We start from the raw sequence: 27235 nt of genomic DNA on the forward strand, positions 1-27235 counted from the left end.
ACTCTAGGATCTTTTAACTGAGCAGATTAACCCCTGCACTGCTAAAATAAATTTACCCCATTTAATAAGTAGGTGATGTGCTTCTAATCAGTGCAGGAGTAGGAGAAATGAGATGCTGCGGTCTTCTGGCTTGTCTCTGTTGCGGTAAACATGTGACACCATGCTTGTCATTAAGATACTCCTATGAATGCCAGTCTGTGGCTGGAAATGAGAACAACGCGGTCTTAAGTAGCACTGAGTCAAACTGAGACAATTGGAAAGGGGATAAAAGCACAAACCTTTAATAAAATTCTCTGCAATTCATAGTGAAAATTGCATAGAATTTTATTAAACGTTTTTGCTTTTATCCACTTTCCAATTGTCTCCCTTTGCCTCAGCGCTGCTTAAGACCGTATTGTTTTTGTTTTCATTTCCACATCCCTCGTGAGGGTACGTGGCAGGAGCAGTTTTTGGCTCAAAATCATTCTTCATTCGGGCTGAAGCCTCTACAGCCGCGCAGCATTCAGTCTGTCATTTCCCTCGGTGTGGCTTGAGGACCTGCATTGACGCATACCCTGTGACGCCTCCCCCGGATCACGTGACCGCACCAGGAAGCCTTGCACCGCACGAAGTGATGATCCCTCGCCACTATGGAGTGATAAGCCACTCAGCATTGCGCTGTAACTGGTGTTGTGCAGGGGTGCACAAGCCCTGAAGGTGACAGGCCACCTGGCCCACTTAATTACATACCCCTTTCATGTTGTGTCTTTCACAAATGCGCTCCCTGTTCTTTTTCCTTCACAAGTCTGTGGCTAGAGACACAATAGCATTTTTAAAATCAGTCCGATTTTGTTCCTGAAAAGTCAGACGAAGGTCATGCAAGTGTCATGCATTTTTTTCATGCGATTAACATCCAATTTTTAACACCTAGCATCTGATTTACATGCGAATGCAATCTGAATGCAATGCGATTTTAACATGAGCAGGCAGGGAGAGAAAAAAAAAAAAGAAGGAACCAGATTGAGAGGTATCAGAGTTAAAAATGAGCCCGAAGAAATGATTGCCAACTAACCTTTGTAGGTTAGGCACCCATGCATAACATTGGTGAAAGTGCAGCGGTGAACAGTGCCAGGGTGAGAACGATGCCTGAAGGATCGCAGCCAACAGGTAATCAAAGGGTGGCCAGGTAGCACGAGAAATGTTGCAGAGTGAATACCAGCCAGCTTATGGAAAGAGCAGGCGCCACCTCTGATAGTGTCAGTGATCACGTGACCGCAGGTAATTTAGGTAACAGACTGAAGACTACTGTGAACGTTGAGCAGCATGCAAACCATAGATAGGAGAGCAGATGTAAGAGCACCGTGGGAAGGTGCTTACTGGTGAGTAAAAGTCAGGGGGCTAAGCAAGAATGGGAGCAGGGGTTTGTTAGGAGTACACACCAGCCGGCCTTGAAGAGTGCAGGCTTCGCCTCTTTGAGCCCAGGATGTCACGTGACACCGGGTGCTGGGACACGTGATGGAAGGTCCTGCAGGCAATGAGAAGAAGCCGCTGCACTTCAGCTCCTGCCATCACCCTCGTGGAGGGGAGATAATTATAGAGAAAAAGTAAATGACGAACGGCATCTTATCGCCCGCAGCAACACACCTCTCAAGTCCTCATCTTATTGCACAACCCGGATATGCCCTAGATCAGGTTGTTTTGCATGCAGGACCACTAAGTGCCTTTGCTGTGCTTCCATATTGAATGGGACACAAGAATTCAAGTCCCCTACTACAGGTGCCAGCTTCAAAATCAACTGCCATTTTAACTGCCAATCCTGCTAGGTCATTTATTTAATTGAGCGTGGTTGTGGTTTGCAGTACATTGGTCGGGCGATACCGACGATGCATGCTAGACTCAACAAGCACCGTAAAAACATCCGTAATGGGTTCATGCGACATAGTCTTTCTAAACACTTTTCTTTAGTGCATCAAAAGAATTGTAATACATTAAGAGTACCACTACATGACAATTTGAACATAATGAGTAAATCCATTTTTGTTTACTTAAATTATTTTTTTTGTTATCCTTTTTAAATGTTGCCTTATATACAAGTCATCATACAAGAAAGAATGTTTCTTAGCATCCTTTTTCCTGTAAACTACAATTTCTCATCGATTTTGAAAGTTTTATTGTAAGTCATTAAATTGGAGTAAAAGTGTGACACCATTGTTCTCAGCAGCGATCTGGGATTCTGAGATGCTTCCAGGGGCCTTCCCCATGCTGTTCTCTTTCCATTCAGTACTTTTTCAATTCATGTTCACTGCCCCTTAGACCTTATTATAGGGTCTGTCATAAAAATGCTCAGATTTCCCATTGTCTCCGATTATACTCGTTACTCGAAACAAGCACCCGAGCATTAGGAATTGCTTGGTTCGAGTAACAAACATCTCAGCATTTTATTGCTTGCTCATCCCTAAAGCTTACACATCACAGTGTAGAGGGATCATTATTATTCTCATTTGCACATAGAAATACAAGAAGCAATGCAATGAAACTAAAAGGGAGAAGATATAGATTAGATAGTAGAAAACACTTTCTGACAGTGGCGTGATCAATGAGTGGAACAGGCTGCCACAAGAGATGATGAGTTCTCCTTAAATGGAAGTCTTCAAACAGGGCTGGACAGACATCTGTCTGAGATGGTTTAGTGAATCCTGCATTGAGCAGGGGGTTGGACACAGTGATCCTGGAGGTCCCTTCCAGCAATAACATTCTTTGATTCTATAATTCTATTACATCTAACACCTACCGGTAAATATCTGTCTATTGTTTTCCAGTTTGTGTCACACAGATGGTGAACACGGACAGCACACAGATGACATACACGTACACAGGGACACAGATAACACTGTTACTGGTTTTTCCAGTACCGGAAATATAATGCGTGAAAGGGGCCTAACACATTATGCACACATAACCAAAGCACCAACATGATACTCAAAAGTTTGGACACACCTGGTCATCCATTTGTTTTCTTTGCTCTTATTGGAGTATGTTCATTGTAGATGTAGAAAACAAATGAATGCACATATGGTAACATAATTAAGAAAAATATGTTAAACAAATCAGAATATGTGTCTTGCCATAGAACACCTCCTTTTTACTCTGATGACATCTTTACATTTCCTGGCCTTCTCTCAAGCAACGTCATCAGGTAGTCAACAGGAGTGTCTACCAATAACCAAGTTTCTATCATTCATTTGTTGAATCCCTGACCTTCAGAAAGTGTTTGCATCAATCAGATGTGTTTTGCACAGTTCCATAAATGTATGAGCCCTATTGCACAACTGTCCTAAGCCAGAATATGGCAAGAATTATTTTAAGACATGAAGGCCAGTCAATCCGGAAAATTGCTAGAACCTTTAAGGTATCCTCAAATTATGAAAACCATCAATCACTATGGCTCTTATGAAGACCACTCCATGAAAGAAAAACAAGACTTACCTCTGCTGCAGATAATCAGTTCCTCAGGGCTACATGATACGCACTGCCATGTCTGTCTTTGTGAAATGCAGTAAATGTGAGAGGATAGTTATTACATATGTGTTGCCCATTATGAGGAAAGAGGGAAAGGTGTGATGGTGTGGGGGTACTTTGCTCTATACGGCTGGTTTCACATGTGCGGTCGTGTCCACAGCCTTTGTGCCGCAATTATCCGCATGCGTCGTGTATTCCTATATTTAACATTAGGGATGCAGGTGTCTGCGATTGGTTGCGTTTTGCCGCGTTTGACGACACATGCGTCGTTTTGTCGTCTGCGGTTTGGCGCTGTAAATGCTACATGTAGTAATTTTAGAGGCGTCAATTTGCCGCCTAGAAACGTAAGTGGTTGTTAGTGGAAGGAATGCAGCAAAAAAGCGCATTACGGTCTATGAGAACGCATGCGTTCGCAAGCACATGCGTTTGCTTGTATTTGTGTTGCATCACAGGAAAACATGTCTAGACACTGATTAGCCACCCCCCACATACAAACTGATAAAAGGAGGGAGTGGGTATTTGCAGATCACTACCCAGCAGACAGAGATGCAGAGCAGACGCAGGCAAGAACCTTGGAGGAAGCAAGACACTGAACAATGTGAGTATATCCTAGCCAATGTCTTTATTTTCTATTTTCTGTCTCTACATGTCCTAATTTCTGGCATTTTTTTCTTTCTGCATGCATCAGAATGTCATCTTCTTCTGATGAGGAGCAACGTCCTGGGCCTGCACAAGCCGAACATGTCAGTGAAGTGAGCATTCACCTCCTCAGATTGGTAAGTATTCATTGTCGCATCTACACATATTACAATTTCTCTTCCCGCCAGCAGCAGAGGGCCTCAGAGAGGTCCCTCATGCACGAGTTTTTGCACTTGAGCTTGGTTTTTCATGATGGACTCAAGGAGATGGGTGACCGACTGGATAGTGCCTTAAACCATATGAATACACTTATCCAGGAGGTTACCAAAAGCCTTGACCAAGTGAAAGCCGACCTATAGAGGCCAGCACATCATTTTTTTAATCAAATAGAAAAGGGCATGTTGGAACACCTTACTCCTGATCTCCAGCTTAGTGTCATGCAGGCCTGCAATGCTGCTTACGTGCAGGCTATGCAGCAGAGTCGGTATTTTCATCAGACAGTGGCGGCATATCCATCTGTGCCTACACTGTCATGCTTGACCTAAATGCCGAGCTCTGCTGCATACCACTGCACGGCCACCTCCATTCCAAGCACTGCCGGACACCATTACAGCACCACCACCACGCCGAGTGCTGTTGGACAGCCCACCGCCACCACCATGACAACTGCTGCTCCAGCTTGGACCTCCTCCACTGCACCACCATGCAGCAGCAGCACCCGGATTAGGACAGGTCGGCCACCATCATCAGGTCCCAGCTGCATCAGCAGCAGCACCCGGATCCTGGCATGCTTTTCAGCACCAGCATGCAGCAGCAGGACCCGGACCCTGGAATCGCTTTCACCACCACCAGGATGCAGCAGCACGCGGACCCTGGCATGACCTTCCCCACCACCACAACCATGCAGCGGCACATGGACCCTGACAGGTCAGCCACCACGACCAAAAAAGGGAAACAAAATAAAAAACAAAGGATGATCTCAGTTCCTCCCCCCTCACCTGCCAATGTGTCTGTAATGTCAGGTTTGTCTCACCCTTCCAGTGTGTCTCTGCCCTCTCATGCATCAAGCCCCATCCCCGAACTCCCAGACCCCACTACTAGTGTTGAGCGATACCTTCCGATACTCAAAGGTATCGGTATCAGATGGTATCGGCCGATATCCAAAAAATATCGGATATCGCCGATACCGATACCCGATACCAATGCAAGTCAATGGGACACAAGTATCGGAAGGTATCCTGGATGGTTCCCAGGGTCTGAAGGAGAGGAAACTTGTTATGATCTGGTAACCTTGGAGCCACATGAAAGACTTTCTCAGGAGAGGTGGTACCTATACTGACCGCAAACCCTAAACTAACACCGCAACTAGAAGTAGCCGTGGGATGTACCTAACGTGTCCTAGACACCTCGACACAGCCGGAGAACTAAATACCCCTATAGATAGAAATGGGAATTCTATCTTGCCTCAGAGCAGTACCCCAAAGGATAGACAGCCCCCCACAAATATTGACTGTGAGTACAAGAGGAAGACACACGCAGGCAGAAAAACAGGATTTAGCAAAAGAGGCACTTCTAGCTAAATAGTAAAGGATAGGACAGAATTCTAAGCGGTCAGTATTAAAATCCTAAAAATATCCACAGCAGAAAATACAAATATTCCACATCTAACTAAAGACATAGAAAGTATATCTGCATCTCCTGAGAATCCAGCAGACAGAAAAATCCAAACAAAGTCTAAGCTGTACAAAAAACACAATAAATTGCACTGAATTGCAAGCACACTGCATGTGTGCACAGAGACAAAAAAAACAGACACTTATCTTATCTGATTTGACAGCATGGCACGAGGAGCCAGAGAGAGATGCAATCCCTCCAAGTACAATGGACAACTGGCACTGACTCATGGAGCCTGCACACTTAAATACCTAATAGAGCTGCAATCAGCAGAAACACCTGCTCGGATTACAACCCCAAGACAACTGCACTACCACCAACAACCACCGGAGGGAGCCCAAGAGCAGAATTCACAACAGTACCCCCCCCTTGAAGAGGGGTCACCGAACCCTCACCAGAGCCCCCAGGCCAATCAGGACGAGCCAGATGAAAGGCACGGACCAAATCAGCAGCATGGACATCAGCGGCAAAAACCCAAGAATTATCCTCCTGGCCATAACCCTTCCATTTGACAAGGTACTGAAGCCTCCGCCTTGAAAAGCGAGAATCCAAAATCTTCTCAACCACATACTCCAACTCCCCATCAACCAACACAAGAGCAGGAGGATCAACAGAGGGAACAACGGGCACCACATATTTCCGCAACAAAGATCTATGGAAAACATTATGGATGGCAAAAGAGGCCGGGAGGGTCAAACGAAAAGACACCGGATTGATAATCTCAGAAATCCTATAAGGACCAATAAACCGAGGCTTAAACTTAGGGGAAGAAACCTTCATAGGAACATGATGTGAAGACAACCAGACCAAATCCCCAACCCGAAGCCGGGAACCAACACACCGACGACGGTTAGCAAAACGCTGAGCCTCCTCCTGAGACAACAACAAATTGTCCACCACATGAGCCCAAATCTGCTGCAACCTGTCAACCACAGAATCCACACCAGGACAATCAGAAGGCTCAACTTACCCCGAAGAAAAACGAGGATGAAAACCAAAATTACAAAAGAAGGGTGAAACCAAGGTAGCCGAACTAGCCCGATTATTAAGGGAGAACTCGGCCAATGGCAAGAAAGCCACCCAATCATCCTGATCTGCAGACACAAAGCATCTCAAATAAGTTTCCAAAGTCTGATTAGTTCGCTCGGTCTGGCCATTTGTCTGAGGATGAAATGCGGAAGAAAAAGACAAATCAATGCCCAGCCTAGCACAAAAGGCCCGCCAAAACCTAGAAACAAACTGGGAACCTCTGTCAGACACAATATTCTCTGGAATACCATGCAAACAAACCACATGCTGAAAAAACAACGGAACCAAATCAGAAGAGGAAGGCAATTTAGGCAAAGGAACCATCTTAGAAAACCGGTCACAAACCACCCAGATAACCGACATCCTCTGGGAAACCGGAAGATCTGAAATAAAATCCATAGAAATATGCGTCCAGGGCCTCTCAGGGACCGGCAAAGGCAAAAGCAACCCAATAGCACGGGAACAACAAGGCTTGGCCCGCGCACAAGCCCCACAGGACTGCACAAAAGAACGCACATCACGCGACAAAGAAGGCCACCAAAAGGACCTACCAACCAAATTTCTGGTACCAAAAATACCAGGATGGCTAGCCAACACAGAACAATGAACCTCAGAAATCACTCTACTAGTCCATCTATCAGGAACAAACAGTTTCCCCACTGGACAGCGGTCAGGTTTGTCAGCCTGAAATTCCTGCAGAACCCATCGCAAATCAGGGGAAATGGCAGAAAGGACCACCCCTTCCTTCAGAATGCCGACCGGCTCAAGTACCTCAGGAGAATCAGGCAAAAAACTCCTAGAGAGGCCATCTGCCTTAATATTCTTAGAACCCGGAAGATACGAAACCACGAAATCAAAACGGGAGAAAAACAGGGACCATCGAGCCTGTCTAGGATTCAACCGTTTGGCAGATTCGAGGTAAATCAGATTTTTATGATCTGTCAAGACCACAATACAGTGCTTGGCTCCCTCAAGCCAATGTCGCCATTCCTCAAGCGCCCACTTCATAGCCAACAACTCCTGATTGCCGACAGCATAATTGCGTTCAGCAGGTGAAAACTTACGGGAAAAGAAGGCACACGGTTTCATCAAGGAACCATCAGAATTCCTCTGAGACAAAACGGCCCCTGCCCCAATCTCAGAAGCGCCAACCTCGACCTGAAACGGAAGAGAAACATCCGGCTGACGCAACACCGGGGCAGAAGTAAATCGGCGTTTAAGCTCCTGAAAGGCAGAGACAGCCGCAGTGGACCAATTTGTCACATCAGCGCCCTTCTTCGTCAAATCGGTCAGGGGTTTAACCACACTGGAGAAGTTAGCAATGAAACGGCGATAAAAATTAGCAAAGCCCAAAAATTTCTGAAGGCTCTTCACGGATGTGGGCTGAATCCAATCATGAATGGCCTGAACCTTAACCGGATCCATCTCTATAGATGAGGGAGAAAAAATGAAGCCCAAAAAAGAAACCTTCTGCACTCCAAAGAGAGACTTAGACCCCTTCACAAACAAAGCATTATCACGAAGGATCTGAAATACCATCCTGACCTGTTTCACATGAGACTCCCAATCATCGAAAAAAATCAAGATGTCATCCAAATATACAATCATGAATTTATCAAGATAATTCCGGAAGATATCATGCATGAAGGACTGAAAAACAGATGGAGCATTAGAGAGCCCGAATGGCATCACAAGATATTCAAAATGGCCTTCGGGCGTATTAAACGCAGTTTTCCATTCGTCACCCTGCTTAATACGAACAAGATTATATGACCCCCGAAGGTCAATTTTAGTAAACCAACTAGCCCCCTTAATCCTGGCAAACAAATCGGAAAGCAAAGGCAAAGGGTATTGAAACTTGACAGTGATCTTATTCAAGAGGCGATAATAAATACAGGGTCTCAAGGAGCCATCCTTCTTAGCAACAAAAAAAAAATCCCACTCCCAACGGTGAAGAAGATGGCCGAATATGCCCTTTCTCCAAAGACTCCTTAACATAACTCCGCACGGCGGTATGTTCCGGCACAGACAGGTTGAAAAGTCGACCCTTAGGAAACTTACAGCCTGGAATCAAGTCAATAGCACAATCACAGTCCCTATGTGGTGGTAGGGAACTGGACTTGGGCTCATCGAATACATCCTGAAAATCAGACAAAAACTCTGGAACTTCAGAAGACGAGGGAGAGGAGATTGACATCACAGGAACGTCATTATGAACCCCCTGACAACCCCAACTAGTCACAGACATAGACTTCCAATCCAACACAGGATTATGTATCTGCAACCATGGAAAACCCAGCACAATAGCATCATGCAAGTTATGCAACACCAGAAAGCGACAATCTTCCTGATGGGCTGGCGGCATGCACATGATCACCTGTGTCCAAAACTGGGGTTTATCCTTAGCCAGAGGTGTAGCATCAATGCCCCTTAAAGGAATAGGGTTCTGCAAAGACTGCAGGTGGAAACCACAACGCCTGGCAAATTCAAAGTCCATTAAGTTCAAAGCGGCGCCTGAATCCACAAACGCCATGACAGAAAATGATGACAATGAGCAGATCAGGGTCACAGATAACAGAAATTTAGGTTGTACAGTTCCGATGGTAACTGAAGTAGCGATTCTCTTGGTACGCTTAGGGCAGACTGAAATGACAATGAGACGCATCGCCACAATAAAAACACAACCCATTCTGACGTCTGAATCCTTGTTGTTCCGTTCTAGACAGAATCCTATCACACTGCATAGGCTCAGGCATCTGCTCTGAGGACAACGCCACAGCGCGCACATATCTGCGCTCCCGCAAGCGCCGATCTATCTGAATGGCCAGAGACATAGAATCACTCAGACCAACAGGCGTGGGAATCCCCACCATAACATCCTTGACAGATTCAGAAAGACCCTTTCTGAAAATTGCCGCCAAAGCATCCTCATTCCATTTAGTCAGCACAGACCATTTTCTAAATTTCTGACAATACAATTCTGCCGCTTCTTGACCCTGAGACAGGGCCAACAAGGTCTTCTCCGCTTGATCCACAGAATTTGGCTCATCATACAATAATCCTAGAGCCTGGAAAAAGGTATCTACATTAAGCAAGGCCGGATTCCCAGAGTCCAGGGAAAATGCCCAATCCTGAGGGTCGCCACGCAGCAGCGATATGACAATTTTAACCTGCTGAATGGGATCACCAGAGGAACGAGGCTTCAGAGCAAAAAACAGTTTACAGTTGTTTTTAAAACTCAAAAATTTGGATCTGTCCCCAAAAAACAAATCAGGGGTAGGAATCCTAGGCTCTAGAAGCGGAGTCTGAATAATATAATCAGAAATACCCTGTACCCTAGCAGCAAGCTGATCTACACCAGAAACTAATCCCTGAACATCCATGCTAGCACAAGACTCCTCAGTCACCCAGAGGAAAAGAGGGAGGAAAAGCCAAAGCAGACTACAGAAAAAAAATGGCTCTTTCTTCCCTTCTTCTGAGATGCATTTAACTCATTGTTGGCCATTTGTACTGTTATGATCTGGTAACCTTGGAGCCGCATGAAAGACTTTCTCAGGAGAGGTGGTACCTATACTGACCGCAAACCCTAAACTAACACCGCAACTAGAAGTAGCCATGGGATGTACCTAACGTGTCCTAGACACCTCGACACAGCCGGAGAACTAAATACCCCTATAGATAGAAATGGGAATTCTATCTTGCCTCAGAGCAGTACCCCAAAGGATAGACAGCCCCCCACAAATATTGACTGTGAGTACAAGAGGAAGACACACGCAGGCAGAAAAACAGGATTTAGCAAAAGAGGCACTTTTAGCTAAATAGTAAAGGATAGGACAGAATTCTAAGCGGTCAGTATTAAAATCCTAAAAATATCCACAGCAGAAAATACAAATATTCCACATCTAACTAAAGACATAGAAAGTATATCTGCATCTCCTGAGAATCCAGCAGACAGAAAAATCCAAAGTCTAAGCTGGACAAAAAACACAATAAATTGCACTGAATTTCAAGCACACTGCATGTGTGCACAGAGACAAAAAAACAGACACTTATCTTATCTGATTTGGCAGCATGGCACGAGGAGCCAGAGAGAGATGCAATCCCTCCAAGTACAATGGACAACTGGCACTGACTCATGGAGCCTGCACACCTAAATACCTAATAGAGCTGCAATCAGCAGAAACACCTGCCTGCATTGGTTCCCAATGGCAAGGGAACGTAAGAAACATAAAAATAACGAACGAGCTCTCGGGTGATGGAAACTCGAGTTGACCGTGAGCTAAATCTACCACACAACTAATAGTAGCCAGGGAGCATACCTACGGCTTCCTAAATGCCACGCGCCAGCCGGAGGACTAACTAAGCCTGGTAGAGGAAGAAACAGACCTGGCTTACCTCTAGGGAAATACCCCAAAAGTTGATAGCAGCCCCCCACATGTAATAACGGTGAAATAAGAGGAAAAGACATACACAGTATGAAAGTAGATTTAGCAAAGAGAGGTCCACTTACTAGATAGCAGAAGGATACAAAAGAGGACTTCACGGTCAACTGAAAACCCTTTCAAAAAACCATCCTGAAATTACTTTAAGACTCCTGTGTCAACTCATGACACAGGAGTGGCAATTTCAGCCCGCAAGAGCTTCCAGCTACAGAGAAAAACAAAACTGCAAACTGGACTAACGATACAAAACAAAAGGACAAAGTCCACTTAGCTGATCAGCAGACTAGTAGCAGGAACATGCAACCGAAGGCTCTGGTTACAATGATGACCGGCAAGGAAATGACTGGAGAGCAAGGCTAAATAGGAAACTCCCAAACGCTGATGGAAGCAGGTGAACAGAAGCAGCAAAGTGCAAACAAGTCACCAGTACCACCAGCAACCACCAGGGGAGCCCAAAAAGCGGATACACAACAGTACCCTCCCCTTAAGGAGGGTGCACCGAACCCTCACAAGAACCACCAGGGCGATCTGGATGAGCCCTATGAAAGGCACGAACCAAATCCGAGGCATGAACATCAGAGGCAGTTACCCAAGAATTATCTTCCTGACCATAGCCCTTCCATTTAACCAGATATTGAAGTCTCCGTCTGGAAATACGGGAGTCCAAGATCTTTTCTACCACGTACTCCAATTCACCCTCCACCAGCACAGGAGCAGGAGGTTCAGTAGAAGGAACCACCGGTACCTCATATCTCCGCAACAGCGACCGATGGAACACATTATGGATAGCGAAAGATGCCGGGAGGTCCAAACGAAAGGAGACAGGGTTAAGAATCTCCAAAATCCTATAAGGACCGATGAACCGAGGCTTAAATTTAGGAGAAGAAACCCTCATAGGGACAAAACGGGAAGACAACCACACCAAGTCCCCAACACGAAGGTGGGGGCCAACACGACGACGGCGGTTAGCAAACTGCTGAGTCCTCTCCTGGGACAATTCCAAATTATCCACCACTTGTCCCCAAATCTGATGCAACCGATCCACTACCGCATCCACTCCAGGACAATCCGAAGATTCAACCTGACCAGATGAAAAACGCGGATGAAACCCTGAATTGCAAAAGAAAGGAGAAACCAAAGTGGCAGAACTAGCCCGATTATTAAGAGCAAACTCCGCCAACGGCAGAAAGGCAACCCAATCATCCTGATCCGCAGACACAAAACACCTCAAATAAGTCTCCAAAGTTTGATTAGTTCGTTCCGTCTGGCCATTGGTCTGAGGATGGAATGCAGACGAAAAAGACAAATCAATGCCCAACCTGGAACAGACTGCCCGCCAAAATCTAGACACGAACTGGGTACCCCTGTCAGAAACGATGTTTTCCGGAATACCATGCAGGCGAACCACATTTTGAAAAAACAGAGGGACCAACTCAGATGAGGAAGGCAACTTAGGCAATGGCACCAAATGAACCATTTTAGAAAAACGGTCACACACCACCCAGATGACAGACATCTTCTGAGAAACAGGGAGGTCCGAGATAAAGTCCATAGAGATGTGCGTCCAAGGCCTCTTCGGAATAGGCAAGGGCAACAACAACCCACTAGCCCTAGAACAACAAGGCTTGGCCCGAGCACACACATCGCAAGACTGCACAAAAACACGCACATCTCGAGACAGGGAAGGCCACCAGAAGGATCTAGCCACCAAATCTCTGGTGCCAAAAATTCCCGGATGACCTGCCAGAGTAGAAGAATGAACTTCCGAGATGACTCTAGTGGTCCACTCATCAGGAACAAACAGTCTACCAGACGGACAACGATCAGGTCTATCCGCCTGAAATTCTTGCAAAGCACGTCGCAAATCAGGAGAGACAGCAGACAAAACCACTCCATCCTTAAGGACACCAGCAGGTTCAGAATTCCCAGGAGAGTCAGGCTCAAAACTCCTAGAAAGAGCATCTGCCTTCACATTCCTAGAACCCGGTAAGTACGAGACCACAAAATTAAACCGGGAAAAGAACAACGACCAACGTGCCTGTCTAGGATTCAGGCGCCTGGCAGACTCCAAATAAATTAAATTCTTGTGATCAGTCAAAACTACCACCTGATGTTTGGCACCCTCAAGCCAATGACGCCACTCCTCAAATGCCCACTTCATGGCCAAAAGCTCCCGATTACCAACATCATAGTTTCGCTCGGCGGCCGAAAATTTTCGCGAAAAGAACGCACAAGGTCTCATCACTGAGCAGTCGGGACTTTTCTGCGACAAAACCGCCCCCGCTCCAATCTCGGAAGCATCGACCTCAACCTGAAAGGGAAGGGAAACATCAGGCTGGCGCAACACAGGGGCAGACAAAAAGCGGCGCTTAAGCTCCCGAAAGGCCTCCACGGCAGCAGGGGACCAATTGGCAACATCAGCACCCTTTTTAGTCAAATCCGTCAGAGGTTTAGCAACGCCAGAAAAACCAGCTATAAATCGACGATAAAAATTAGCAAAGCCCAAGAATTTCTGGAGACTCTTCAGAGAAGTAGGCTGCGTCCAGTCGTAAATAGCCCGAACCTTGACAGGGTCCATCTCAATAGAAGAAGGGGAAAAAATGTACCCCAAAAAGGAAATTTTTTGAACCCCAAAAACACACTTAGAACCCTTTACACACAAAGAATTCTCCCGCAAACCCTGAAAAACCCTCCTGACCTGCTGAACATGAGACTCCCAGTCATCAGAAAAAATCAAAATATCATCCAAGTACACTATCATAAATTTATCCAAATATTCACGGAAAATATCATGCATTAAGGACTGAAAGACAGAAGGTGCATTAGAAAGGCCGAAAGGCATTACCAAATACTCAAAATGGCCCTCAGGCGTATTAAATGCGGTTTTCCACTCATCCCCCTGCTTAATTCGCACCAAATTATACGCCCCACGAAGATCAATCTTAGAGAACCATTTAGCCCCCCTTATGCGAGCAAACAAATCAGTCAGCAAAGGCAACGGATACTGATATTTGACTGTAATCTTATTCAGGAGTCGATAATCAATACAAGGCCTCAGAGAGCCATCCTTTTTAGAGACAAAGAAAAAACCGGCTCCTAAAGGTGATGAAGAAGGACGAATATGTCCCTTTTCCAGGGACTCCTTAATATACTCGCGCATAGCAGCATGTTCAGGTACAGATAGGTTAAACAAACGACCCTTTGGAAATTTACTGCCAGGAATCAGATCTATGGCGCAATCACAATCCCTGTGAGGAGGGAGTGAACCAATCTTAGGCTCTTCAAAAATATCACGATAATCAGACAAAAATGCCGGAATCTCAGATGGAATAGATGACGAAATTGGCACCATAGGAGTGTCCCCATGAGCCCCCCGACATCCCCAGCTTAACACAGACATAGCTTTCCAGTCAAGGACTGGGTTATGAGACTGTAACCATGGTAATCCAAGCACCAAAACATCATGTAAATTGTACAACACAAGGAAGCGAATCACCTCCTGATGGTCTGGAGTCATACGCATAGTCACTTGCGTCCAGAACTGTGGTTTATTACAAGCCAAAGGTGTAGAATCAATACCCTTCAGAGGTATAGGGACTTCCAGAGGCTCTAAATCAAACCCACAGCGCCTGGCGAAGGACCAGTCCATAAGACTCAGAGCGGCGCCAGAGTCCACATAGGCATCCACGGTAATAACTGATAATGAACAAATCAAGGTTACAGACAAAATAAATTTGGACTGTAAAGTGCCAATTGAAATAGACTTGTCAACCTTCCTAGTACGTTTAGAGCATGCCGATATAACATGAGCAGAATCACCACAATAGAAGCATAACCCATTTTTACGCCTATAATTCTGCCGCTCGTTTCTGGACATAATTCTGTCACATTGCATTTTCTCTGGCGTCTCTTCAGAAGATACCGCCAAATGGTGCACGGGTTTGCGCTCCCGCAAACGCCGATCAATCTGAATTGCCATTGTCATGGACTCATTCAGACCTGTAGGCGCAGGGAACCCGACCATAACATCTTTAATGGCATCAGAAAGGCCCTCTCTGAAATTTGCCGCTAAGGCGCACTCATTCCACTGAGTAAGCACAGACCATTTACGAAATTTTTGGCAGTATATCTCAGCTTCATCTTGCCCTTGAGATAGGGCTATCAAAGCTTTTTCAGCTTGAATCTCCAAATTAGGTTCCTCATAAAGCAACCCTAAAGCCAGGAAAAACGCATCCACATTGAGCAATGCAGGATCCCCTTGTGCCAATGAAAATGCCCAATTTTGAGGGTCACCTCGCAGCAAAGAAATTACAATCTTAACCTGCTGGACAGGATCTCCTGAGGAGTGAGGTCTGAGAGAAAGGAATAATTTACAATTATATTTGAAATTCAGAAACCGACATCTATCTCCGGAAAACACCTCTGGTGTAGGGATTTTAGGTTCAGAAATAGGAATATGCATAACAAAATCTTGTAAATTTTGAACCTTCGTAGCAAGATTATTTAAACCTGCAGCCAAACTCTGAGGATCCATCTTTAAACAGGTGAGCTCAGAGCCATTCAAGGATTATAAGGAGAGAAAGGCAAAGGCAGTAATTAGAGCTGAAATACAACTGATCCAACTATGAAGCAAGCATAGGGAAAAAGAAAAAAAAAATTTTACAGACTTCCTTTTTCTCTCCTTTCTTCTGCCAATAAGTTTAACACAAGGCCGGTCATACTGTCATGGTTCCCAACGGCAAGGGAACGTAAGAAACATAAAAATAACGAACGAGCTCTCGGGTGATGGAAACTCGAGTTGACCGTGAGCTAAATCTACCACACAACTAATAGTAGCCAGGGAGCATACCTACGGCTTCCTAAATGCCACGCGCCAGCCGGAGGACTAACTAAGCCTGGTAGAGGAAGAAACAGACCTGGCTTACCTCTAGGGAAATACCCCAAAAGATGATAGCAGCCCCCCACATGTAATAACGGTGAAATAAGAGGAAAAGACATACACAGTATGAAAGTAGATTTAGCAAAGAGAGGTCCACTTACTAGATAGCAGAAGGATACAAAAGAGGACTTCACGGTCAACTGAAAACCCTTTCAAAAAACCATCCTGAAATTACTTTAAGACTCCTGTGTCAACTCATGACACAGGAGTGGCAATTTCAGCCCGCAAGAGCTTCCAGCTACAGAGAAAAACAAAACTGCAAACTGGACTAACGATACAAAACAAAAGGACAAAGTCCACTTAGCTGATCAGCAGACTAGTAGCAGGAACATGCAACCGAAGGCTCTGGTTACAATGATGACCGGCAAGGAAATGACTGGAGAGCAAGGCTAAATAGGAAACTCCCAAACGCTGATGGAAGCAGGTGAACAGAAGCAGCAAAGTGCAAACAAGTCACCAGTACCACCAGCAACCACCAGGGGAGCCCAAAAAGTGGATACACAACACCTGCCCGGATTACAACCCCAAGACAACTGCACTACCACCAACAACCACCGGAGGGAGCCCAAGAGCAGAATTCACAACAGTAACTCTCCTTCAGGCCCTGGGATCCATATTCATGTAAAAAATAAAGAATTAAAATAAAAAATATGGACATACTCACCCGTCCGGCGGCCCCTGGACCTTACCGATGTAACCGGCAGCCTCCGTTCCTAAGAATAAGGAGTTTAGGACCTTCGATGACGTCGCGGCTTGTGATTGGTCGCGTGACCGCTCATGTGACCGCTCACGCAACCAATCACAAGCCGCGACATCATCGCAGGTCCTAAACTCCTCATTCTTAGGAACGGAGGCTGCCGGTTACATCGGTAAGGTCCAGGGGCCGCCGGACGGGTGAGTATATCCATATTTTTTATTTTAATTCTTTATTTATTCGGCCGATACCCGATACTTGCGGTATCGGAATGCTCAACACTACCCACTACCTTAATTGCCCCTTCTCCTGCAACCCCTGCGTCGTCCACAGTTATCCAGGCCTCACAGCTACACACCCCACATTTCCGTCACTCTGCCCTAAGCAGGCGCAGTTAAATTAATTGTTTCTTTAAAAAATAAATAATATTTTTTTTTGCCTCAATAATGTTTGGTTAATTGTGTATTTCGCCGCTGACAACACATACCGTGCGCCGAATAAAACACTGCACCGCACACTTTATTTTTTGGCCAACTCATAACTCCAGTAGTTATTAAGTAGAACACTGCACTTTTGTGTGTTTGGTATAGAGTTATGAGGTGGCAAAAAAAGCAAAGTTACTTGTATTTTCTCCATAATCTCTTCAGTCTGATTAATCTGTGTCGCAGACTGAAGAAAAAATGATGGTAATACAAAGCAGAACTATACTCAACAGGTCATGTTTCAAAAAAATAATTATTTATTACACCTGACCTGGTGAGTAGAGAACTGCCGTGAATAACCTAGATTTTTTCTTCAGTGTACGTAATCTATTTCACACAAACGAAAGAGATGATGGAGGTCATACAAGGCATATCTATACTCACCTGGACATGTGTCAGAAATAGTGAATTCATGAGGCTGTTATTTGTGCATCATGAATTCATATAGATCTGTTTTGTATTAAACCTCCATCGTCTCTTCAGTCTGCGTCCAATAGATACTGCAGAACAGAATCAGAACGTAATAACGTCAACTACCTTGCCACTAGCAACCTAAGTGGTTTTTAGAGGAAATACATAGGAGACTCGGTCAAGATATCAAAACACGTAGTTTATTAACAAAAAATATTAGTAACGTTTAAAACATAACTGGTACAGACTCAAACCCAACAGGGCATTTTACACAATATTGTCTTGCCATGCCACACGTCCAATGTCAGAATCAAAATAGGCAGAAATTGGTCCCGCATGTGGCCAACTTCAACAGTTGACCACAGCGGGTGATGCTGGTAATCTGGCAATGGGTTTGCAACTGGTTCATCCAGTTCAATGTTGGGTCACTCTTTAGCCATTATGTAATTGTGGAGAACCACACAGGCTTTGACAACCTCATCGACTGTCTCCATTTTTAGATTAATGGCTGTCCCAAGAATGCGTCATTTTGAGACTAGAATCCCAAAGGTACACTCTACTGTTCTTTGGGCCCTGGTCAGTCTGTAGTTATAAATCCTTTTAGTGTGGTTCATGTCCCGACTGGAATATGCTTCAGTAGGTTTTCACACATCTGAAAGGCCTCATCCCCAACCATAACAAATGGCATCGGTGGGCCTTGAGTGTTGGGGAGAGGTCGTGGCAGTGGAAAATTTAAATTTTTGCCATACACACGTCGGCCCATATCAGAGTTCTTGAAAGTCTGGGAGTCATTGCCATGGCCAAAAGCTCCAATGTCCACAGTGATGAAGCGACAGTCCGCATCTGCTATTGCCATGAGCACAACAGAAAAATATTTTTTGTAGTTAAAGTACTCTGATCCCGTTCTGGCGGGTTTGATAATGTGTGTGTGCTTTCCATCCACCGCACCCAAACAGTTGGGGAATTCACACACACTCCAGAATTTCTCTGCAATTTCCATCCACATGTCCGCGCTGGGTAGGGGTCTAAATTCATCCCAGAGAACGTTCCACAAAGCCCAGCAGATGTCCGAAACTATACCAGACAGGGTAGAAATTCCAAGCCGGTACTGGAAGTGGAGGGATGATAAGCTCTCTCTGGTTGCCAGAAATCTGAAATAAAATAAAAAAATAAAATTACAATCAATTCTATTTATGGTGGTGTTCTGCTAAATACATAAAGGAAAATACAAATAATACATGGCAGACCAACAATAATTATGACTGGAATTTGTTTAGAATTATTATGTACCTTAATGTAACCAGGAGACATTCTTCTGCTGGAATCGCTCTATGGAGCTCGGTGTCCTGTCTCCGGATGACTCCTTGGACACGACCAAGCAAATTCCGAAAAGAGTCTTGAGACATCCTGGTATATTCCGGGAATTTGTCCGGGTTGGCATTAAGCTCGCCATATAGCGTGTGATAGGCTCCACGGCTCTCTAGGAGTTCAGTAATGGGGTGTCTTCAAAAACACCTACGCCATGTCTTCTCTGTCATTCTCTATTTCTTTGTTGCTCCCAAGCAAATGCACAGGCAAGAAACAGCTTGATGCTTAAATCCAGGTTGAAATAAAAGCTCTCCATGCGAAGATCCATCATGACATATGATACAGTAGCAAACTGTTAAGATTTCAGCAGTCCTAGGGTCTATATATAGATATCCCATAATACAAGCCCACTGTAGTCCCATTGGCGGTGTCTGTTTATCTAGATTTTTCTCCTGTTAAATTTTTCACCATGCGTACAGAAAATGCAAACGCATGCAAAACGCATGGAAAAGCGTGAAAACGCCGCATTTTTTAAACACATGCGTTAACGTATGCATCTAAAAAACGCTGCATTTGCACGCGTTTCCATGTGGTTTTTCCTGCATTTGCAGTTGCGGATTAAACGCTGCAGATTCTGATGCAAATGTGAAACTAGCCTTTCACTGTTGGTGATTAATTCCGAAAATCAAGGCACACTTACTCAATATGGCTACCACAGCATTCTAAAACAACATGCTACCCCACCAGGTTTGCACTTAGTGGAATCATCATTCGTGTGGGATGCAATGCTGTTTCTACATGGCTTTCAACATCACCCAACTGATGAGTTGGTCAACAGAGAGAAGACAAAGCAGCAGATAAGTGCTCAGCTTCTCTGGGAACTTCTTCAAGCCATTTCAAGTGACTTCCCAATGATACTTTGGTTTGTTTCACACGCATTTCTTTACTACTTGTTTCCATATTTGTTCCTTTATGATTTCCATATTTGTTCATTAATGGTTTTGCTGTCTTCAGTCTCGATCTACAATGTGGTAATTCCAATACGAAAAAGGGATACATACCACTGTACGAACGAGTGTGTCCAAACTTTTGACTTTTTCTGTACTGTTTATGCAACAGGAAATAAACAAATAAATAGTTAATACTAATGAAAATTATGAATCTTTCACTAGAAATATATTCTATAAATTAATTCTGTTATGCTACCCTATTTAAAGAAAGCATGTTAAAGCTTATCATATACCATTTTGGATAATAGCGAAGCAGCCTTAACCTAATGATTCTATCGAAGAAAAAAAGCAGAATAATTAGCATCACATATGCTTCTATAAATCAAAAAATATTACAATTTGAGAGTCCTCAATGTTTGATACCTTTTAGGGTATGTGTCCACGTTCAGGTTTGCTTCAGGCTTTGGTCAGGATTTTATGCAGGTAAAATCCTGACCAAAACTGCACCTGAGGTCACTGGCAGGTCACCTGCGGTGTTCCTGCGTGTTTTGCTCATTGTAGCAACATGCTGCGTTCTTAAAAAACGCAACACATGTGCGTTTTTGCGGGAAAAACGCATGCGTTTTTTAATGCACAATGGAGACGGGATTTCATTAAATCCCCTCCACTATGCTGTAACATCTGGACGCTGCGTTTTTGACTCTGCGGCTCAGCGCTGCGTCAAAAACGCAGCGTTTCCTGAACGTGGACACATACCCTTAATGGCTAACTGAAAAGATGGTAACAAATTGCAAGCTTTTGAGACTACTCTGGTATCTTCAACAGGTATAATACAGGACTCTCAAATATTAACATTTTTCTATCTACTGGCTAACACGGTACAAAGATCCAATAAGTCATACCCTTTGACACTTGGGTGGCTTATGACAACATTACTCTGTAGACATGTAAGCAAGGAGATATTTGGATTTTCCTTTTACGTGAGAACATAAAAGGATAAGACCTCTGTGGTCAAGCTCTGATTGTTTCCTTTGTTTCTAAGTTAGCAAAATATAATTTTACGTTTAAAATGTACCTCTAATGTGGCAGAATCTTGGCAAATTTGCAGATGTGCTTTGTGAACTATTCATAATGTAATACCCTCTGAACTGATTTAGTCTAAAATGATTATTTTTGGCCTAATATTTCTTGTTTCCCCATAAAACTAATATAATTTAGAAGGTACAAGGACTAATTCTCCATGTTCTCAGGACATGCTTTGTACACAATATAAATATGCCGTCCTAGTATCTAGAGTCAGGTGGAAAATAAATGTAAGTCCCATGAATCTTGACTGAAAATGAATTGTGTGTATATCAAAGCTAGGACTTGGCTGGCTCCATGAGCAGAGATAATGATTTCAGATGCTTTATGAAATTATCTTATGTTATGATTCCTTGCAGGTGTCCAGAACCCATGGGAAAAAAAAGCTTGTCTGTATGTTTTCTCTTTTTTCTTCTCTCTATGACTTTGTTACTGAGAACTAAGACTGTGAGTTCTTCAATTTGGTCTAACACTTAATGAAAAATAAAGCAAATGTTGTGGAATTCTACATTAAGTTATAATTATTCAGGATTGCACTTTGTGTTTGTAGTAGAAATTTAAAAAAATACGTAAACCATAAAGTGCCTCAAAAAACAGACATATTGGGGAGTTGTTTGTAAGGATCCTCACACTGAAGAATTAAGGTCACTGATTATTTTATTTTCCTGATTGACAGTGAACTAATGAAGTTAAATTACATCTTGACTTGGGATCACACAATGGTGGCTGAATTTGGCTCCATGCAAACTTATATTGTCAAGCATTGTGGGGCAGCATGGTGGTGCAGTGGTTAGAACAGTAGAAGCCTTGCAGCGCTGGAGTCCTGGTTTCAAACCCCACCAAGGACAACATCTGCAAAGAGTTTGTATGTTCTCTCTGTGTTTGCGTGGGTTTCCTCCGGGTTCTCCGGTTTCCTCCCACATTCTAAAGACATACTGATAGGGAATTTAGATTGTGAGCCCCAACGGGACAGTAATGATAATGTGTGCAAACTGTAAAGCGCTGCAGAATATGTTAGCGCTATATAAAAATAAAGATTATTATTTATTTATCAAATAAAAAAAATGTTTTGGGTTCAATTAATCTAAAGCGGTTAAAAAATTCTAATTAGTCAATTTGACATTCATCACAAATCAAAAGTGCCCCGAAAAGAAGTTTAATATGCTATGAAATCTGTCCAGATCCCAAAGCATACTGTAATAAAATGACAGAAGGGAAGGGGTTAACAACACAATTAAAGATTAAATAAATTAATAAATAAAAAACCACAAAAGATTATACTCAACTCTCCTAAGCCCTCCCCTCTTCTATTCTGTTGCTCCACCTCCAGACAAAGTCCTTACAAATTCAAATTCTGGTCTAATGTGCAAGTCTACAGTCACTCTATGCAACTGCAGATTTGTGAACCCTTACATTGTGAACACTGCACACTGTGAGGATTCTCCTGAGCCGGGAGTGGGTGTCATGTGACTGCAAGTATGCGATATGCATGCTCCCAGCTAGATGGGCATGGCCTCGCTCAATGCAAGTGTACTGAGCCAGGCCCAAAACAGTCTAGTTTGAATGAGTATACATATTGCATGTTTGCGGTCACATAACCTCCCTATACTGGCGCAAGCACTGGAGAATTCCCAAGGAGAGCAGTGTGCTCGATGTGAGAAATCACAAGTATGCAGTCACATAGCTTAAGACCAGACAACCTCTTTAACTTTGGATCCTCCAGCCTGCAGACTTTGGGACCAGGTCAATGATGTGCATCACACCTCACTTGTCTCTATGAGGCCTAGTCAGAGCCAGAAGACATGAGTCCAGAAGACCCAGAGCAGAGACCGATGGAAAAGGTGGGGAGCTAGGGAGCTAAGGTGATGGACTATGAGCCTATGACACATGAGTATAATCTTTTGTTTTTTTCAGTCCTTCCCAGGCCTCAAAACAATCTGACAATATGTCAGCTGACTAGCCAACATTTCACTTTATTTATGAATGTTAATGAGTAAATTAAGATTCTTGTAAATCTAAATTTTTCGTGGAATTCATCACAACTTTGATTTGTTGCAAATCAATGATCTGATCTCTATATAACACATATTGCATTCTGTGGTTCCATACTGTATCTTTGTAGGCCTTGGATTTCGTACAGAGACATAGGAAGATGTTTTTCTGTTAGAGACATATAGATATTCAAAATATTGTCATATTCCTTAGGGTGGTATGCCAGCTAGAAACATTAACTCTTTTTGGAGGCAGTGGAGGGTAACACGTGTCTCATTAATCTTGCCAGAAATGTCAACTATGCCAACTTTCTTTACTGATCAGTGCAACAAAGTTGAAAATCCTCTTTAATAATAATAATAATAATAATAATAGATGTGTCATATCTCTACAACTGCAATGTACAATAATATTCTTTTATTCTAGTTAATGAAAAGACTAAAAATGTAACATTTTTTTTTCTAGAAATTTAGACATGTCAGAGAACCATCAAGACTGGATTCTATGGTGCTGTTAATAATGAAACTGGATCAGCTGGACCAAGACATAGACAATGCACTCACTTCTCCGTCTCTGTCTCGGAAACAAGTTTTGAGTCAAAGGTATCTCCAATCCACACAAGTAAGTATTACATCTGTAAGGTCAATCAGTTATGCCACTTATCGCACTGTAAAGAGAACCTGTCACCTGATTCCTGGTGTGCAAACAATGGGCAGCATGAATCTGAGCCTGGTTGCATGATTGCATCCAGGTATAGTTTTCTGTGAAATGCCAAAGTTTCAAAAAATATATACTTTAAGGCACCAGTCTAGTATTTTAGCTGGGGCGATGCTTCTAATCTTCTAAGTTCCCTGACCCTAGAAGTATACTTATTCGCCGGCATCTTCATCTTCTGTTGGTGCCATTCCAGTGGGTGTTTAGCAAGTTATGACTTACCGGATTGCTTCAGTGTTTTCTGGAGCGAGTCGGAGGTCACTTTTTGATGTAAGTGTATGAGAACCTCTTTCTGTCTCTCATAGACTTACATCGAGCACTTGTGACTGATACTTTAGTCTTTCGTACAGTCAGAAATTGTGTCACAAAATAGAACCGCAGGACTGAAGTGTTGCTGATAAAAGGTCAAGGCGCCGACGGGTAAATATAAGACTAGAGGCAGGTACCTTAGATTAAAAGCACCACTCAAGCGCTGAAAAAAAATGGCTGGAGTGGTGCTTTATAGATCGAACCAGGGACTATAGCTGGAGACCAGACTAATCTGGTGCTGCCCCAGTCCAGCTTTTCCCAGCAGCGCAGCAAGTGATTGACAGGTCACTTTGATAGTGTGAGGCCTGCTGTCAAATATAAAATACAATCTGTATAGAGTCTTGTGCTTGGGTGCGAGGAAACACAGAAGACTCAGGCTTGTTTAAGTAGTTCTTGTATTAGTTCATACAAGAAAGCGTTAACAACACAGTTGCAGGTACAAGGCAGGAGACAAGACAGGCAGGAATAAACCTTAAGTTCAGCAAGTCACAGAAATAGGTTCAAGTTTCCTCTCTCTTACTTCCCTTGCAAATGTTGATGGTAAGCTGAGGGATTCCTGAGTCCACACATGTCCAAGGATCCGAAGTAGAAGGTGGTTAGGATAATAAGTCCAAGACTTCCAGGAGCAAGGTGACAGGTAAACTGTAGACTTGATTCTGAAGCACTGATTAAACAGCTGATGCGGCTTTAAAGGGCAAGTGACAGAGAACAGGGCGAAAACATAGAAACTGAGAACTCCATACTGGTTAAGGGCAAGGTAGAGCAGCAAAAAACAAAATGGCCGACAGAGAAAACTAGGTTCTACTGAAAATAATAGCAGACATGGCAAATAGTCTAAAAACCTTACACTTGCCAATCACCTAGGCAGCACTGGAATAAGCCAGACAGGCACAGCCTCAGACTAGTCTGGTCTTCAGGTTTGGTCTTTAAAGGGAACCTATCACCCCCAAAATCGAAGGTGAGCTAAGTCCACCAGCATCAGGGGCTTATCTACAGCATTCTGGAATGCTGTAGATAAGCCCCCGATGTATCCTGAAAGATGAGAAAAACAGGTTAGATTATACTCACACTCACCCAGGGGCGGTCCCGCTGTGGTCTGTTCTGATGGGCATTGCGGTCCGGCGCCTCCCATCTTCTTACCATGACGTTCTCTTCTTGTCTTCATGCTGTGGCTCCGGCGCAGGCGTACTTTGTCTGTCCTGTTGAGGGCAGAGCAAAGTACTGCAGTGTGCAGGCGCCAGACCTCTCTGACCTTTCCCGGCACCTGCACACTGCAGTACTTTGCTCTGCCCTCAACAGAGCAGACAAAGTGCATCTGCACTGGAGCCGCAGCATGAAGACAAGAAGAGGACGTCATCGTAAGAAGATGGGAGGCCCCGGACCGGACCGTGACGCCCATCGGATCGGACTGCCCGGCCAGGTGAGTATAATCTAACCTTTATTTCTCATCTTTCAGGATACATCTGGGGCATTACAGAATGCTGTAGATAAGCCCCTGATGCCGGTGGGCTTAGCCCACCTTTGATTTTGGGGGTGACAGGTTCCCATTAAAGTATATTTTTTCTGAAATGCTGAAGCATTTCAGAGAAAAATATGCCTGTCTGTAATCTCATGCTCCGAGTCATGTTGCCCACAGTTTGAACAGCATGAATCAAGTGACAGGTTCTCTTTAAAGAGGTTTCCACCTTAATCTTTATATTAACAGATGTGTTCGGGACCTGATTTTGTGGCTCTTACTAATATGTATGTGTTACAGCTTCCCCTCCTGTATTTGGTAATGCCGCCTTCCTCACAGACCGCACAGTGCTCCTTTTCTCAATGGCTAATAATAGAACATGTGACCAGACTGGTCCATCAGCCTCGTCCAATTGAATACAACTGCACATGAGAAAGCTGTTTCAATTGGATGAGATTGATGGACAGGTCTGGTCATGTGTTCCTCTATCAGAAGCCATTGACAAAAGGAGCGCTATACCGTTTGTGAGGAAGACTGCACCACCAAGTACACCAAGTACAGGAGGAGAATCTGTAATACTTACATATTATGAAGGACCAGAAAAATTATGTTTAAAGCACATTTGTGATAATAAAAATAATGTTTAAAACACCTTTTATGGAAATATTGCTTCTTTTGATCTTACTGCATTACTAAAAATCAAGAAGTACAAGAACAATTTGCCACTTTTACATGCTAGAAATGCACTGATAATGTACTTGGACTGCCCCTTCTGTTATGGTTCTCAATGGCAAGAGAACATAGCCCAGCAAACATAAGAACTAGCTCTTGGAAGGATGGAAACTTAAACTGACCATGAACTAAACCTGCCGCACAACTAACAGTAGCCAGGTAGCGTTGCCTGCGTTTTATCCCTAGACGCCCAGCGCCGGCCGGAGGACTAACTAATCCTGGCAGAGGAAAATATAGTCCTGGCTCACCTCTAGAGAAATTTCCCCGAAAGGCAGACAGAGGCCCCCACAAATATTGGCGGTGATTTTAGATGAAATGACAAACGTAGTATGAAAATAGGTTTAGCAAAATTGAGGTCCGCTTACTAGATAGCAGGAAGACAGAAAGGGCACTTTCATGGTCAGCTGAAAACCCTATCAAAACCCATCCTGAAATTACTTTAAGACTCTAGTATTAACTCATAACATCAGAGTGGCAATTTCAGATCACAAGAGCTTTCCAGACACAGAAACGAAACTACAGCTGTGAACTGGAACAAAATGCAAAAACAAACAAGGACTAAAGTCCAACTTAGCTGGGAGTTGTCTAGCAGCAGGAACATGCACAGAAAGGCTTCTGATTACAATGTTGACCGGCATGGAAGTGACAGAGGAGCAAGGCTAAATAGCGACTCCCACATCCTGATGGAAACAGGTGAACGGAGAGGATGATGCACACCAGTTCAATTCCACCAGTGGCCACAGGGGGAGCCCAAAATCCAATTTCACAACAGTACCCCCCCCTCAAGGAGGGGGCACCGAACCCTCACCAGAACCACCAGGGCGATCAGGATGAGCCCTATGAAAGTCACGGACCAAATCGGAGGCATGAACATCAGAGGCAG

At 44.0% G+C, this 27235-nt stretch overlaps 1 protein-coding gene across 1 annotated transcript in view; it reads left to right on the forward strand.

Moving 5' to 3' along the window:
* The window catches only part of DLC1 (DLC1 Rho GTPase activating protein), a 705112-nt gene that overhangs the window by 113260 nt on the left and 564617 nt on the right, over positions 1-27235 (forward strand). The window contains exon 3 of the mRNA XM_077279712.1: positions 23607-23762. Within this exon, the coding sequence (XP_077135827.1) occupies positions 23607-23762 (156 nt within the window). The remainder of the gene's footprint in view (positions 1-23606; positions 23763-27235) is intronic.

This window comes from Ranitomeya variabilis, chromosome 1 (assembly GCF_051348905.1).
Source record: "Ranitomeya variabilis isolate aRanVar5 chromosome 1, aRanVar5.hap1, whole genome shotgun sequence".
NCBI lineage: Eukaryota > Metazoa > Chordata > Amphibia > Anura > Dendrobatidae > Ranitomeya > Ranitomeya variabilis.